We start from the raw sequence: 16,315 nt of genomic DNA, 5'->3' as shown, positions 1-16,315 counted from the left end.
TCGGCATTCAAGAAAGATGGCGTACGAAGAGCGAGACGAAGCTACATCTTTGTACACTTCGTATATGGTGTACATGATAATTACACAAACTAGGTGCCCTCTGGCGCTCTTGCTTGCGGTGATTTTGGAGGAAAGACGCCGTCGTCCGTCTACTTCCGGCTCACAGCCCCGGGGAAAAATCTCGAGCCTGCGCAGAACGCAAAATCCGATCCGATCCGCTGGAAACGTATACATGCAGGAGTAATGCGACTTTCAAGCGAATAATCTGGGTGCTTTAATTCGACTATGAGAAATCCGATCTGGTCCGATTTTAGTCAGACTAAGGTGTATACATGCATCTTAAAGATCCGATCATAGTTGGACTAACACAGTAATTCGGTTTTCTTGTGTCGAGCCCTGAACACAGGAAACAAAAGTTCACCATGAGCTTGATGCCATTTTGAAGCTGATCAATCATCTGTGAAGTATTAATCTCCAATGAATGATGAATTTAAAAATGTCACTGTATTTTTTAGATGTATAATGCATGAGCTGATGAGAGCTGGCAATGAATACGGGTCTCAGTCGCTGTACAGAATGTCTTGTTTATTGGTTGTTGTCATACATTTTCAAAATGACTATATGCTTCGTATCTAAAGACTCTCAGACGAGTCGCACCGTCTCTACAGACAGACGTAGTAACACCTGGAATACAGGGCAGCTCCCACCAAGGATGTTCGGCTGTTGACGAATAACATTCAGTGTAATTTCTGGAGGTAAATGTTCGTTTAGTCTAGAGGATTGGAAAAACTTTAACAGGTTTTAAATGCGTTTTCATGATAACCAAAAGAGTATTTAATTGTTATTTTCGGAAATGCAAGTACTCCCATGAACGGTGATAATACGCCCCTGGTGAGAATCGCTCTGTTTTGCAAGTGCACGCTGCAGATTGACTTTTTATCTGATAATGTTATACACCTGTGGAGGAACAGCAGACACCATCAACACGTTTGTGCTTATCTTTTTTTTTTTTCTTTTCTTTTTTTGCGAGTTTTCTTTTTTCTGTTAAATATCAGTTTTTTGACATTTTCTTTTTCACAAGAACAGACTAAATGAAATCTGTTATAAGTTTTGTATACCAACATGCTCACAATGTTTCTGAACCATTTTTTCTTTTTTTCTTTTTAGTGTCAGAACAACAATAATCAAAACAGACGCCCCCTTTTTGTCTTGAACAGTGCCAGATCTACCGTGGTGTCAGAATAATGGGATTTTCTTTGTGGTTCGCAGGTTCATCGAAGGCAGGAGGGAAAGAAGAGAGCCTGCGGTCATGTGCACGGGCGTCACCAGCAGGACATGACTATAATTTCAGGACAAGAAAATCACAGACTGTAGTCGGGCACTCCAAAACAACATAACCTGACAAACTGGACATCAGTTCACAGTCTCACATCCGTTTCATACATCACATTTCACTTGAAACAAAAACCTCAAGTCATTTATCAATAAGATTTACAGTATCGGTTGTTCTTTTCAGGCCAAAAGAACGTCAACATCTTGTGCTCTGAAGGTGAAAACTGGTCGGCATGATCTACAATCTTTCTCTCTGATGACAGACACATGGTTTGTGGCTGTGTTGTGCATGTTAGGTGATAATTTATTTGTTTTCTCTTTCAAATACTCTCTTGTTTTTTGTTTTTTTTTCTTAGTTAACTTTATACATTGTGCAAAAACAGCTGTCGTCTACTCTAGAAGGCCACCAGGTGTCTCGGTATTCATTTTCACTCTGCGTCCGTTCAACAGCACTTCTAATCGTGTCTCGTGACAAATCCGTGCTTCAGAATGCTCTCTGATATATTTTCTGTGACGGATCGATATCGTTGCTGAATTATCTTAAAAGTAAACGAACCCAACACGAAAAAGAAAAGCAGGCAAAGTCGTACAGACGTGATCCCGAATATCAACGTGCTCTCTCGCTTAAACTGGACTGAATATGAACAGCACGGGACCGACCGCTGCAGATGTTAAAAAATACGTTCACAACAATTTTGCAATCATTCTCTCCTGATAATCAGACTGTCACTTTTCACATCAGTTGGTTTTCACCTGTTTTTCTGAACAGCTGACAGTATGTGATGATGGACGACATGACGGCCGCTCAAAAAGTGAAGCCAAAACATCTAGATTGCCCAAATTATAGCTCAGAATCAACCTCCGCCAGACGACTCGTTTCACTGTCAGAATTTGAGCCATTCGGTCTGTTTTTCTACATTTTGAAAGTCTAGGAGAGTTTAGAGCTGCGTCGTTACGCTGTTTTAACCACAACTCCCCGAAACACAAGTTAGCTTCTTGTTGCTGGAAGTCTCTCGTGCACACATTGTGAGGACGGTCGGAGTATTTTAAAACTCTGAAGGTTCAACAGTCTAAGCTTCATGTGCCAACAGGCAACTTCTGCAAGATCGTCCCTTATTAGACCGCTGGTGGGGGCGGGACCTCAACACCACGGCTGCACTATCCTGGATATTTTGGCTTCATTTCTGCAGCACAGTGGAGACATGTTTTCCATTGTGTCACAGCTCAGTTGATTCAGACTGTTGACTGTATGTTGATCACTTTGCAACTGAAAACACATGTTTCATGGTACAAGGAGGAAAATGTTCCCAGCATGCTGTTCTCAGAAAACTTATAGAGGCAAAAATGCAACCAGAAGCGAAGTACTGCCTGGTGTGATGCTCAGATTGAGATATTTCTTCCTGTATTTATTTGACTTTTCCACGTTTGAATCGTACACCTGCTGCACTGTTCGTCATCTTACAACAAAATCATGTGGAAACTGTTTTACTTTAGATCTAATCCAGAGAATGAACAGGGGATGCAACACCTGTACAAAGATTTACATAAATGCGATCATTTCTTTGTGTGTGTTGGCTTTTTACTCCACACATGAGATCTGAAATGAAACAGACCGAGGTGTTAAAGTCCTGATTCTCAGCTTTAGCTTGAAGCTGTTTACATCCACACAAGATGCACACTCGTCTCCTCCAAATCAAGTTGTCTTCTTCAATATTTGGTTGCTCTGCCGGGCCGATACCGCTGCAGCTGTCACCTCTTACAGGCTTTGGCAGCACTTTGCATTCAGCCGGCTTCTCAGCAGTAAAACACACGATCAGCTGGACTGAGGCGAAGTGACCGACTTGATCAGTCAACAACACTTCGTCGTCTTGTCTGTGCGTTTGGAATCATCGCCTGTAACTGGCAGGAAAACTCACCCCGAGATGAAAGTCAGCACTTTGACTTCATAGTCATCTGTTTCATCTCAAAGCCAATGTTCTGGAGTACAGAACCAGCAGAACAGAACACATCACTGTCCTAACACTCTCTGACTGCCCTGTACGGTACAACAGTCACAGCTGAACAGTTTGTACCTTTTGTACTTTGAGTTTTAAACTTTTTACGTTTTTTTTTTTCATTCTCTTCATGCCTGAACATTTTCAGATCTATTAATCTGAGCTCAGCATGTCAGACTGACTGCTGACAGCCTGTTTGTGACACTGTTGTCTTGAAAAGCGACTAGCTTATCATTTATTATTATGGTAAATATATATGTTATACGTGTGTATTATATTGTCCTTTATCCCTGATGGCGCAACACTCAAAATAATAAAACAAAAATGGCTGTATTACATTAGCGTCAGTCTACTGCATAACTAAGAACAGCGGAGCGGCCACACCTCATGGATTTGCATGTTATATACAGAGAGTATAATACATTATTCTGGTTAGGTATGATTTATGATGTTTATTTACATATGATATGTAGTCCGGATTAACATATAACAACTCCAATTTAAGATAAATGACTTTAAAATGAAAATGTAATATTCTAGCAATGTAGAAAAATAAGTCATATTCATCGTATTGACATGAGGAAAATGGTTTTGTATCTAGCACCTATTGCAACTCTATTATTTTATACAATGATAAACCATAGCAGATATATGAGCAGCGCTAGAAGTTTCTGATTAACCTTCAACCATCTCACATACAGGAAAAACATTTTACGGGCAACATAAGGGAATTTGATAACCTGTTAATTTAAAGGCCTTTAGATAGAAAAATAAGTATAATTAAACTTTTTTTTTTTTATATTAACATTTCAGGGACACTTTTAAATAAACTCATCTTTGAATAACATTAAACTATGCATATTTGTTCTTTTTTTTATGTGCTTGTAATTCTACTTTATACTTTGTGCTTTGTGAAAGCTGTGATCAACAAATCATGAGTAGTTTTAATAAAGAGTCCACCGTCTCCTGTTTTTATTGTCCTCCTAAAACACAGAAGGTCATTCTGAATTTCTATCTACACAAGTGGAATCATCAATATTCATAACTTCTTGACCAAAGCTACGTCTCTCATCATAGCTGTCTATCACAATATTCATAAATACCTTGAGTTTTACCTGAAGCTGTGGTTCTAATCCTATCAGCTGCTTCCTCTTCTGGAAACTCTGATCAGTGTGTCTAATACATCCACCCACACGCCAGGATAAAGTGTTGGCTTTCTACATGTCTGCAAACCACAGATATGTTTATATTATATATGTATGTCATCAAATATCATATCTACATTTCTGATCATTCTAGCAGTGGTGGGAGGCTGCCAAGCTAAAGACCGCTGTTCAAGACTGTGTTTCAATATCTGTAATCAGGAAATCACTGCCTATTTCAGTAACCCACTGGGGCACGGTCCAGCCTTTTTTTATATTTCGGCAACAGAACCATATAAGCCGTAATTTTAAGGACACCTTGGGACAAATTCCAGTTTGTTGGGAACAAAAATAAAAAAGTAAGGACGTCTCCAGGTGTTTTTAGAGACATTATGCCACGTCCAGCCTTGTTTTTCGTGACTAAAGCAGTTATTTTAAGCTCAAACATGATCTTTTCCTGAACCTAACAAGACCAGCGTGATCACAACAGAAGATCTGACATGTCTGTGGTTTGCAAAACTTAAATTACCTACATTTTCTCTGGTGGTTGGCTCGGGAACGTCGGACATAATGACGGTTTAGAAGCTTCCTCCTATTGTACTTTGAAGATTATGCTTTTCATCAGCCGCTCACGGTCGGATTAATTTACAAAATAGTCAGGTGTTCATTTTGACAATCTGCTGTACAATATGTTCAATCCTTTTTATATAAGTTCTCTCTTTTAACGTCTCTCCTAAAACAGAGATTTCCATGTCAGTAACACCTCTGTAAATAAACAGTTTACTAGTCTGACTATGAATCAGTCGAATGTTATTTATCATCTTTAAAAGTTTACCATCATAACTTAACATGACACAAATGTTTTGTGCTCACAATATCACTGATTATCTTTGTACTTTTTTCACTTACTGTGGTCTATAATGTATTTTGCAGCCTGAAATAATAAATCAATCTGTCAGCGACATTTCGTCCAGTGAGAGTCTCACATAAATAACAATCAACCTACCTGGGAAATCAAATTCTTGAGTTGTGCTCTTTTATATATATATATATATATATATATATATATATATATATATATATATATATATATATATATATAGTATAAATAATATCTGTCTGCCATCTTTGTTTCTGTTACCACATCACAACACATCCCATTGACTCTGACAGATCCTAGAGAACATAAATGAACACATGAATAATGACTAAATTTCACTAAATGCACAAACAGCTTGTCTTCGTCAGAAACGCAGGAGCGTCATTAATAACTGTAAACAAGAACCACATCTATCAGCTCTATCAACGGACCCTATCATCAATAATTATTGATCGCTGTGTCGACAGTCGGGGTGGAAAGCATCTGTCTGTGTGTTCGTGGTGTTAGCTCGTGTAGCGATCCTGTCCCATTCTGTTTGTATTTACTGGTGTCTTACTCAGCATGTTGAACTGACCTCTTGATTGATCGCTCCGTGTGTTTGTATGTGGGAATGTATCCGTTTATTTCAGTATTATAATGAGCAGAAAATCCGATTACGAGTGTGTATGTGGTGTGTTAAACCGGGACTTTACTCTATTGAACCTCTGTATTTCCCCATGGGTTGACGAGCAAATCAAATCCTCCACACAGTAACCCGTGTTGATCCGCATCTTGCCATCACCACAACAATCAATGCGATGCAGGGCAGTTAGAATCACTCGGGGTACGTTTGCAATATAACTGATATTACAAGAACAAAATGAATTGCGGCGCTGATGAAATCGCACCTCCTCCTGCCTCAGAAGTCCCCTAATGTTGGCTAAAAGTTAAGTAATCGACCTAGCCTTTACGCCACCCTGGCAGCTGAGAGCTCGGCGTGTATTTATAGTGAAACACTGTCGAGACAGCATGAATTATTAATGGGTCCTGATGCAGATTTATCGGTGACCTCTAGGCCACCTGGGTGCAAACACACACACATAAACACACACATTCACATACTAAATCAGTGTTTGTCTTTGTGTTTTTTCGGTGAGATGATGACGGATGACACTGCGTGCAGTCCGGTAACCCTCGGTAACCCCCAGTGTAGCCATTAGCCGGCCTTCAGTTAGTTGATGGGTTCATAGAGGATGTCTTTCGTCCACCTGGACTCGTCCTCGGGGTAAATTATTCAAAGCTCTGAAGCATTCAGCAAGGTACAGCACATACTTACAGTACATACAGTAGGCCTAAACTACATACACACACATACGTACTACATATGTCAATAAGAGAACAGTCTAGTTCTTATGCTTCTCGCTAGCGTCTGTGTAGACTTTCATCCTAGTGGCATAAAGGTGAAGTTTCCCCAAGAAACTGGATGCAAATGAGTTTCAGTGTGATCTCCCTTTTGTTAAAAGTCGTGATCAAAAAACATGTAAACTGATCCTTGGCCTCGTGTGTCTGCCCCCTCGGTCCTGCTGCCTGGCTCAGAGGCGGTACTTTCGCAGCAGGTCGCTCTGCCACATGTACTTCCTCTCGGGGAACCTCTCCGGGATCTTGATCTTGCGGAAGTCTTGAATGCACTTTTCCAGCTCCTCCTCCACCGTCATCTTCTCTTTTGCCGGCCTCTTCTTGCAGCTGCTGGTGTCGCGGGAGCTCGCCGTGAGCGTGCGCAGCAAGTCGCTCTTCCGCCTCTGGTCTGACTGCTGGATCATGGGGATGGGGCCCTTTTTCAGCGGCCTGTCCAGGGTTTGGACATTGGCGTGGGGGTGAGACTGGCGGCTGACCGGGCCGCAGATCACCGTCCCTTGGGGAGAGCTGGCTTCTGACTGGCTCTCAGAGCTGGAGGTGGAGAGGTCGTTGAAGGAGGTGCCGCTCTCGCCCTCGCCGTCGCCTTTGTGGTTCTTGCAGCAGCAGTCACACGGAGGGGAGGACCAACGTGATGGACCACCTGCAAAGACACAGAACAAGAGAGGGAGCTAATATTAGAGTCCAGGCAGAGCTATTTTTTTCCAGCTTTTCTTTCTTTCAGGGCCAATCATCATGAAGAGGAAAAAAGGAGACAATGACACAAAGAGAGCCACAAATTAGTCAAAAGGGAGAAGAAAGGCAAAGTAAGAAGCACTGAACACAGACAAAGAAGAAGAGTCAGCAAACGCCAAACGGCTATCACCTAGAACAAAGTGACGTGGCATCAGGGACAACTGGCTTGCTTCCAGTGCAATCATGGAAGTGAACTGGCCGACTGTGTGACAGGCCAGTATTGTTCAGAGAACTGCCGTCGTAGATCCGTGCTGTCACATCAAACAAGTGGAAGAGCTTTGAAAACCATGAAAGTCCAGATTTAAACGCTCTAAATGTATTTACAGTAAGACGGCTGAAGGCAGTGGTGGTATTTGAACTGCAAGACATTTAAGTGCACAAGGACTGATTGTTTTTCTCTCCCAACACACAGTCAGTCGATTTGAGGACCACAACTGTGTTTTCATCTGACCTGCAGGAGCTGACGCCGAGCAGGACTCAAAACAGGAGCAGGGCAACTCAGCGCTGATGAGGCAGCCGCCCAGTCGTTGTGGTCTCGGCCGATAACGAGATGAAAGCAGCGATCTGCAATCATCGCTGAAAGGAATCAACCGCCCGGCCTAACCTCTGCGTGAGCGCACAGTGCAGGCTGAAAGGCTCGGAGGAACCGGAGCAGCACCACACCTCACTGCAGGAAGCAGCCATTTATTTTTCATGCTAAGCTCCTGAATAATTAAAGAGGTATCTGTTGCTGATGGACTCCTCTCTGTTTAGCGAGGAGAGAGATCAAAACCCTTGAGGCAAACACACACATGCAGCCTCGCTCCCACCAGCACCACCTTTTGATTTCCAGCCCGGCCGCTCGGTGCTGAAACTACCGCACACACACACACACATGCACGCTCACAGGCTTTCGCATTAAGTTCAATGGCGCCGTCGTTCCTTTTCATGTGCTTCTGAGCATTTTGCTTCAAACAAGGTAGTACAAGGCTATAAATAACGCTGCTTAAAATAAATGCCCCCCATGTTTTTTAGTCCCTGTCGTCCTCCCTGGCGTGCGGAACAGAAATCAATCACAACGGAGATTTGTTGCTCCAAGCACCGCTCATAAACAGTATCGTAACTACATTTATGTGGGAATAAATGAGAGAAATATTGCTTTGACACAATCACGCTGCTCGTCCAAACTGCAGCCGGACTGACGTGCCGTACAGGATGAACACACCTCCACGCCCGCCTGCTGTATGTGAAATAAACATCACCCATCAGCGGCTGTGACAGAAATGGAACACTTTACCATCCATAACAGCTCTGACGCTCTATAATTACCGCTGGCATTTTCGGCTTCCAACACATTTCTTTGCTCAAACGCACTTGCTTTCAGACAAAGACAAGAGAATACACTGCTGAGATGTAATGTGCAGGTGTTCGTGGAAAGCGTCCTCTACACGGCGGCAGGACAGAGAACGTAACACCATGCGAGGCACAATTACGTCTCCCCAACCTCTGCTTAGGGACACACGAGTTCATTTATGTCACTGAGTGAATAGGAAGCTCCCTGATCGATGACATGCAGACTCGTAATTGGTGTTTTGAAAAATGGCCCCAGACTGTGGTGGATTGTGAAGTCTGCCAATAACCTTGCTGCCTGTCCAACACGAGGAGACGAGTAGAGCCGCGGTAACAAATGTCTCACAGTGCCTTGGTATGTGATTGTGTGTGTGCGTGCAAAGATTTGCATCCCTGCATCCGAATATTTGATATATGACAGTCTGTTTAAGCCTGGCGTTAAGTAATTATATCCGCCTCTACACAGCTTTTCATACTCTACATCTCGACAGTGATGTGCTGCTGTAATTTGCAGGTATTGTGGACGGCTATTAGCCCGGCTAACACTGAAGACTGCCAGGGAGGGATTTGATTTATCATTCTGACCAGTTGGATTTCCCGTCAAACCTTTAGCTTCATGACAAATTGGCCGGCAAATAATTCAATCGAGGCCACCGTTTAGAGGGACTTTATCTCTGCTAACTGAGATTTGTAAAATAAGTCACTGAGTGGTGTCTCCTCCCTCGTCTACACGGTCGAACTGTAATTATGTTCCCAAAAGGATGTCGTGCAGGGTTGATGCTTTGTAGCACATCGAGGCATGTTAGCAGTAAAACCAATTTCCTCTGCTAATTGAAGTGAAAACGTGTAAATGTGTGGACCTGCGTTTGCTCGTTGGTATTTACACTGTATGATTATCGTGTCTTGCTAATTGAGGTGAAAATGAAAACACTGTTTATGTTTCCTTTTTCTTTCTGTCTGAACCAGTTTTTTTCTGTCTTCGTTGCTCCTGTTGCTCCATTTTTCTGCGTTCAGTGTGACTCCGTTATACGAAACAGTGAAAGAAACTATCCAGTAAATTGATTTCAGACCAATGCAAGGGCCCTTAAAGAAACACTACGTCTGTTTTTACATCAAAATAACAGCTTCAGAATCATCAATCAATCACCGTTTGCTCCAGAGCTTCATCCTCTGTTGGGTTTTATATTGTTTTGTGTTGCAGCCTGTTTTTGTCGGTGCTGTTGACCTTTTCACCGCCTGCATTTACATTTCTGGACCTCAGCTTACGTTTTTAAAGCTCGCTTTTCATTTTAACCTGTCTGCCCTTGTGTCTGCATGTGGGTGCTCACATTTTGCAAACTAAAACACTTGGAAACACTGGGAGACTTGATACCTGAGACAATCTCGGTCTAATTTTGCCAAAACCTTTGATGAATGGTGCATTTTGGGCTAAAGGTCGAGGTATAAGAGTCTAAATGTTAAAGCTGCCACACAAACTGTTTGATTCTAATTATACTGAGTAGCTGAAAGGAGCCCTGCATCTTCACTCTAGGTCAACACTTTTCAGTGTTTGCTTATTCTTCCACACCTGAGGGCATCTAAACTGTGATGCATTTATTTACATCATGGAGCAATATCTTGTCCACGAGCCACGGTTTTCGAAGCCAGGGGTTTGGCATGATATGTCAATTTCCTCTTGTGGAAGAAGTATACATGATTATTTAAAAAAAAAAGACCCAATTTCTGCTCCTGTCATTGTCATAGATGAGGTACTTCAGCAGTCTAAATGGCAGGAATTTGACAGTTTCTCCACGAGACAGGTAGGTGATTCTCCTGAATGATCCACTCAATCAGAAAATAACCTGAGGTTCATTGTTCGTACGAGTCAGGAGATGTCTCGGGGAGAGGGCGTCCACACTTCCTGTCAATCACGCCCACGTGCATGTCAGCGTTTTTGAAAAGATGTAGAATAAATCAGGCGCGGAGGTGCAGTTAGCAAGAATGTGTCTGAATTTTAACTGAAGACTGACGTTATTTTTGGCACCTCCACCTCGTCACTGCTCGCTCAATTAACGGGAGGCAACAACTCGCAAAAAAACAGAGATGTTTAATACAGTTTAATCTTATTTTCGTGCCATTAAGAGGGAGAAACACTGAATCATCGTGACTGACAGGACAAGAAAATGCAAACAAGATCAGCCGATTATTCATCATCGTCAAACAAGTCTTCTCATGTGACTCGTGTCGATGATCACTCTCACTCTTGTTTGCATTGTTTCAGTGACGCCGCTGCTGTTTTCTTTAGACAGCGGTGGAGGCAGGGATGATTCCTGGCCTGCTGCACAGTCCTTAGGCAGAGTTTTTATGTCTCTCCCCGTAATGACTTCCATTATCGACCAGTAAACGGCCCAGCTGCCCTCTGCAGACGTAGATGGATTAAGACACAAACAAGCTGAGTGACAGAATGTGCTGGATTACAGTAACGAGTCAAACAACTTCACAAACTAAGAGTCAAATATTTAAACTAGACTGTTTCAGTAAACAAGTCCAGCAGATTTTTAAGACTGTGTGAGCCTTTAGAAATGTTTGTTCTTGTTCTTATTTATTCATACTGTATTTTTTAATATCTTTGTACTTTTGTTGCTTTTAAATCTTACTTTCTCTTGTCCTTAACTTTCATTTTATCTTCCATGTCTGGTTTTATTATCCCTCTTAAAACATTGTGTAACTTTGTGAAGGAAAGCGCTTTATAAATAAAGTTTATTGTGATATTATTATCACTGAGCTGCTCCTGGGTGAGATCGTGTTTGGCTGTGTAAATTACAAGCGTGGAGAAATAGTATTCAAAACCTGCAGTCTTCAGTATTTAGTATAGGATTCAGTCTTACGAAGGGTTTTAGTCTCAAATACTTTTCTTTAAAACGACACTCAGTAATGAACTCGTGTCTTGTGTTTTTTTAAAAGAAATTAAAGGTGCATCACGTTTTATTCCTCAACAAACTAAATAAACAAACTCTTTGCTCACATGACTGAATCCTGGACCAAATTATACTCTTTTACTTTGTTTATATGTGGCGGACCCTGCCACCTTTCTAGCTTCAAACACTCTTCTGGGACCTTATTTTCCTCTCAGAACAGCTTGTTTATGCAGTTATGGAAAAACAGAAGGGTTATGGTTAGAGATTGAGATTGTATTACCAAAGCTACACAGTGCCACTTTGCACTAAGTAATAAAAGTAGAAAAACATCTAAAAAGGTCAAGACATGAAAACCTTTGTGTGTGTGTGTGTGTGTGTGTGTGTGTGTGTGTGTGTGTGTGTGTGTGTGTGTGAATGTAAAGGTATATTTGGCATCCAGTGAGAAAAAAGGTCACCATTTCCTTCAGGGCTGTAGTGTACATATGTGTGTGTGACTGCGTGTGTCGAAGCACATCCATGTAACGTGTGAGCCGAAGCACCAACCGTCTGATGTAGGTCAGTCTGTGTGCTTCACTGCAGCCTCCTCGTACATCATGTATGATTTAGTTTGGCCTGTGTGTGTGTGTGTGTGTGTGTGTGTGTGTGTGATGTATGTGCAGTCAGTGTGTGTGTGAACGCCCGCGGTCATCCCTCAGTGTGTAAGTGACATTGGCCTTGGAACTATTATCTGTATGCCGTTGGGCAGGGAAAGGGAGGCGGATGTCAGGTGGGGTTCCCATTCGTGTCATCGGAGGTGTCAGACTGTCGGCCGTGCCTCTGGCCAGCATCAGTCAGCACACACACACACCTCCGCTCTGTGTGTGTGTGTGCTGTGTGATACTATATGTGCAGCCGTTGATTCATGTGATCTCGTGTTGTTTCTCTTCCAGGGAGGTCTGACTGAAGTCTAATGACTGGCACATGCTATTACACACACACACACACACACACACACACACACACACACACACTCACTCAATGCTTCCCGACAGGTGCTCGAGGCTCTGACGTATTGATCTCAGCAGGGACCTCCGCAACTTGTGTTAGCTCTGGCCGGTAAACAGACCTGGCTGACTCACACTCACATTGAAATAGAATAAAACACACGCGGAGTCCAAAACTAATTTCTATTCATATCTATCATCCATCTATCGAACATCATTCCAGCAACCATTCAAAGGTTAATTCAATTTTCTTGAAGGAGCAGCGATGAAACCAACATGTCACTGAATATATTCATATCTTCAACAATAATACAGACTTCTGTACCATCATCACTGTCAGTGTATCGGTGATTTATCACCCTGATTTTTGACTCCCAGGCTGAGAAATAATTGTGCATCCATTAGCTAGGTCCTGCAGAACTTGCTGACCCAACTCCACCATCATCTGTTAAACTAAACACAACCTTTACTCTTTTGAAACTCGTTGATATCAGTAGGGCCCTATAAAATCCGTTTTATTTTTTCCCTAATTCCGTTTTATTTTTTCCGTTTTTAATTTTTGGGAATTCCGTTTTTTCCGTTTTAATTTTTGTGAATCCCGATTTACTCTTATTATACTACCAAAAACAGTGTGTTTTTAATGTAAATGACTAAAATGTACACAAATTAAATAGAAATTACCTTAAATTAATTGAGGTGACAAACATATTTCCTCAATACTGTACCGAACAGTACAGTAAAGTGCATCAAAAACATTTTGACTTCATCATGACTTCATACAGTAGTATATTTTGTGTTTTTATGGGTTTCATTGAATAAAAACATGGTCAGCTCTCAGGCAGATCCAGAAAAGCCTCCCAGCCCAGGCAGAGTCAGCTAACAGGGCTGTGGCTAACGGGGCTAGCTAGCTAGCAGCAGCTACTGTTAGCAGCAGTTAAAGGCAGGAACACACCAGCCCAACCGTTGGACGTCTGAAGCGTTTGGAGAGACTCGGACGAGGTCGGGAACAAATATGTTTGGTGTGTTCAGCTGCGTCGGAAGCTTTCGGAGCCGCGCGGACGTTGTCGGATCCGACTGAGCATGCGAAGTCTGAGGAGGAGGGCCGTCGGACGTCTGAGCCATTGGATCCTCTGATTGGTTGTGTGCCAGCTGAATGGCCGTTCTGATTGGCGGTGTGCTAGCGAATCAGCGCGGTGTGTGGGAGGGACGGAATACTGTGTGCGCTTTGTTTTTCTATGCACTCCGTTCCGTCATTCCCCGTTTTCATGTGTTGCAGTAGTGGCACCAGACTAGTTGTTATGTCCGTTCAGGACAAATGAATTTTAGTTAGTTTGGTAATGCCTCGCTGCATGTTTAGTATGCAGCTGTTTTTTATCGGAAATAGTTAAGTTTCGTTTTGATCGAAAGTAAAGAGAGTTGCGTGCATAAGCTTCTCGTTTACAACTCACAACACAAGCGCCACCCGCTTATTGCATATCGCGCAAGCGCAGAACGTACACGCTACTGTGGAGCTGGCAGCACGTCGAAGCGGTGTGTTCAATGCAACTTTTCTGCCGAACGGGTCAGACAAGAGGCAACGGAGTGGTCGGAGAGTGGTCGGATAAGGCAGTTGGACGTCTGGGCGGTGTGTGAGGGCCTTAACAGTCACTCTGGTATTATATGCCGATAATATGAATCGGACAGGTGGCTAACTCTCACGCATTATAACTTTAATTATGATTTCTCAGGTCTGCTTCTGTGTAAAACAACAGTTCATCTGACACATACAAGTCGTTCGGGAACTGCTCGGTTCTGTACTGAGGGGTAAATGTCAAGTTTCTCAGTTTTTTTGCCGACGAAGACGGAGCAGTGAGCAGCCGCTTCGCCATGCTTACATGGTTTTGACAGTGGAGCTCAGTCTGTGGGGAGGGGGGCGGCGACTTGTTGTGCCACCCAGATTTGGTTCCCCCCGTGCAGTTTTCCCCAGACAAATGTTCCTCTTCCACACGAGAACAACATTTCAGTGAAATTATGTCAAATTCCGCGATATTCCGCGTTAAAAAGTAGATTCCGTTTTTAATCGGCCAATTCCGCGATTCCGTCCGCGATTCCGTGATCGTGGAAATCATAGGGCCCTATATCAGATACACTCCGATGTGCTAGTGTTCTCAGTCAGTGCTTACCCCACAAATACCGAGTGCATCCTAGATTCTATTATCTTCCTCCATCCCCATTTCGAAGCGAAGCAGCACTGAAGTTTGCAGAATCAAAGCGAGTACAGATCCACAAAACACATCGAATTACTCGTCTTTAAACAACTTGTGCGGCGTGATTCAACTCTTTTGTTTCCAGAATCCTGTCGTCCAAACAGACGGATGTTTACCTCACCGTGTCGGGTTGCTCTGCGAGGAACGAGATGATTATGTTTCTGTCTTGAGTCGAGATTCAAAATGAGGAAAGCTACAACCATTCAAATATTTGGTGTCCACACAATCATGAAGAGAGACTTAAAGGTGCAGTTTGTAGTTCTGAGGAAGACATTTTAATCAGAAGAGAAAGATCGTCTGTGTTTATACTGTTTTACTTTGTTTATATGTGGCGGACCCTGCCACACATCTAGCTTCAGTTCAGTTTATATTATTATTACCTGAGTTTGAATTTCATAAAAAAAAAACTACATAGCTGCCCTTTAAATGTGTATAAAAACACACAGCACAGGATTCATGTTTGCTGTTTTGTTCCCTTCTTTCTTCTGTTCTTCTCCTCTCTTTTCTCTTTTTGTCTGCATGTTTCACCTTTTGCTCTTGCGCTCCACATGCATCTCTCCCGTACCATTCCTCCCTCTAATGCCCGTATCGATGGGTCGGCGCATCGGTGGAAGAGTATGGACGATTGCCCTCTGATTGATTTCTGTCATACAGCCTCTCAGCGCTGGGAGGCTGTTCAGCGGAGATAAATGATGTTAGCTCAACAAAAGCAAATAAACCTCTTCTATCTATCACTCCCTCTCTGTCACTTCTCCCCCCGAGTCCCACCTCAACTCTGCCATCTGCAGCTCTGCACCGCGGCGCCTCGCTCCCCGGCCCGCCTTCCCGTCTCCTCCTCAGTCTCTCATTTTTTATTTCGCTGTCTCTCTCTCTCCATTAGTCACTTTCCAATTTATTTGTTTTCCTTCGGATTTGTTCTCTGTAACTTTCTTATCTTATTTGCTTAATTTTGGCAAGTCAACAGCCCTGAAAACTCAAACTCCTGCACTGCTCCTCACCCCGTCTAATTCAGCAGTTCAATCCAGTGTCACAGTTGATTTGCACTGAGCAGACAACAGATCAGATTATTAGTCTTTTCTGGAAATAATGCAAATTAGCTTTGAAATCTAACAATGTGGCCAGAAAAAACACAGAGATGATGAAGATCCTGAAGGGGAAGCATGAACATAAGCTTACTGATGGGGAATAAAAGAGATCGACTCTTTGTTTTGACAATGATTATCTTCTAATTTATCCACATCCTCTCAACCTGCCTCTTCTTATCTACTCCTACGCAATTACTGATTCTGCATCGCTCAGAGACCGAGTCTGAACTCGTTGCAGAAAAAGTAAATTTAGCTCGTGTAAAAGTGAGTCAAACTCAATCAGCCATCTGGCTGCTTCCA

At 42.7% G+C, this 16,315-nt stretch overlaps 1 protein-coding gene across 1 annotated transcript in view; it reads right to left on the bottom strand.

The window, feature by feature from the left end:
- Positions 1 to 564: 564 nt before the first annotated feature.
- The window catches only part of kctd16b (potassium channel tetramerization domain containing 16b), an 85,659-nt gene continuing 69,908 nt past the window's right edge, over positions 565 to 16,315 (bottom strand). The window contains exon 2 of the mRNA XM_030438618.1: positions 565 to 7,383. Coding sequence (XP_030294478.1) covers positions 6,920 to 7,383 — 464 coding nt within the window. The 3' untranslated portion in view covers positions 565 to 6,919. The remainder of the gene's footprint in view (positions 7,384 to 16,315) is intronic.

This window comes from Sparus aurata, chromosome 13, assembly GCF_900880675.1.
Source record: "Sparus aurata chromosome 13, fSpaAur1.1, whole genome shotgun sequence".
NCBI lineage: Eukaryota > Metazoa > Chordata > Actinopteri > Spariformes > Sparidae > Sparus > Sparus aurata.
This window is presented reverse-complemented; position numbering and strand designations above follow the sequence as displayed.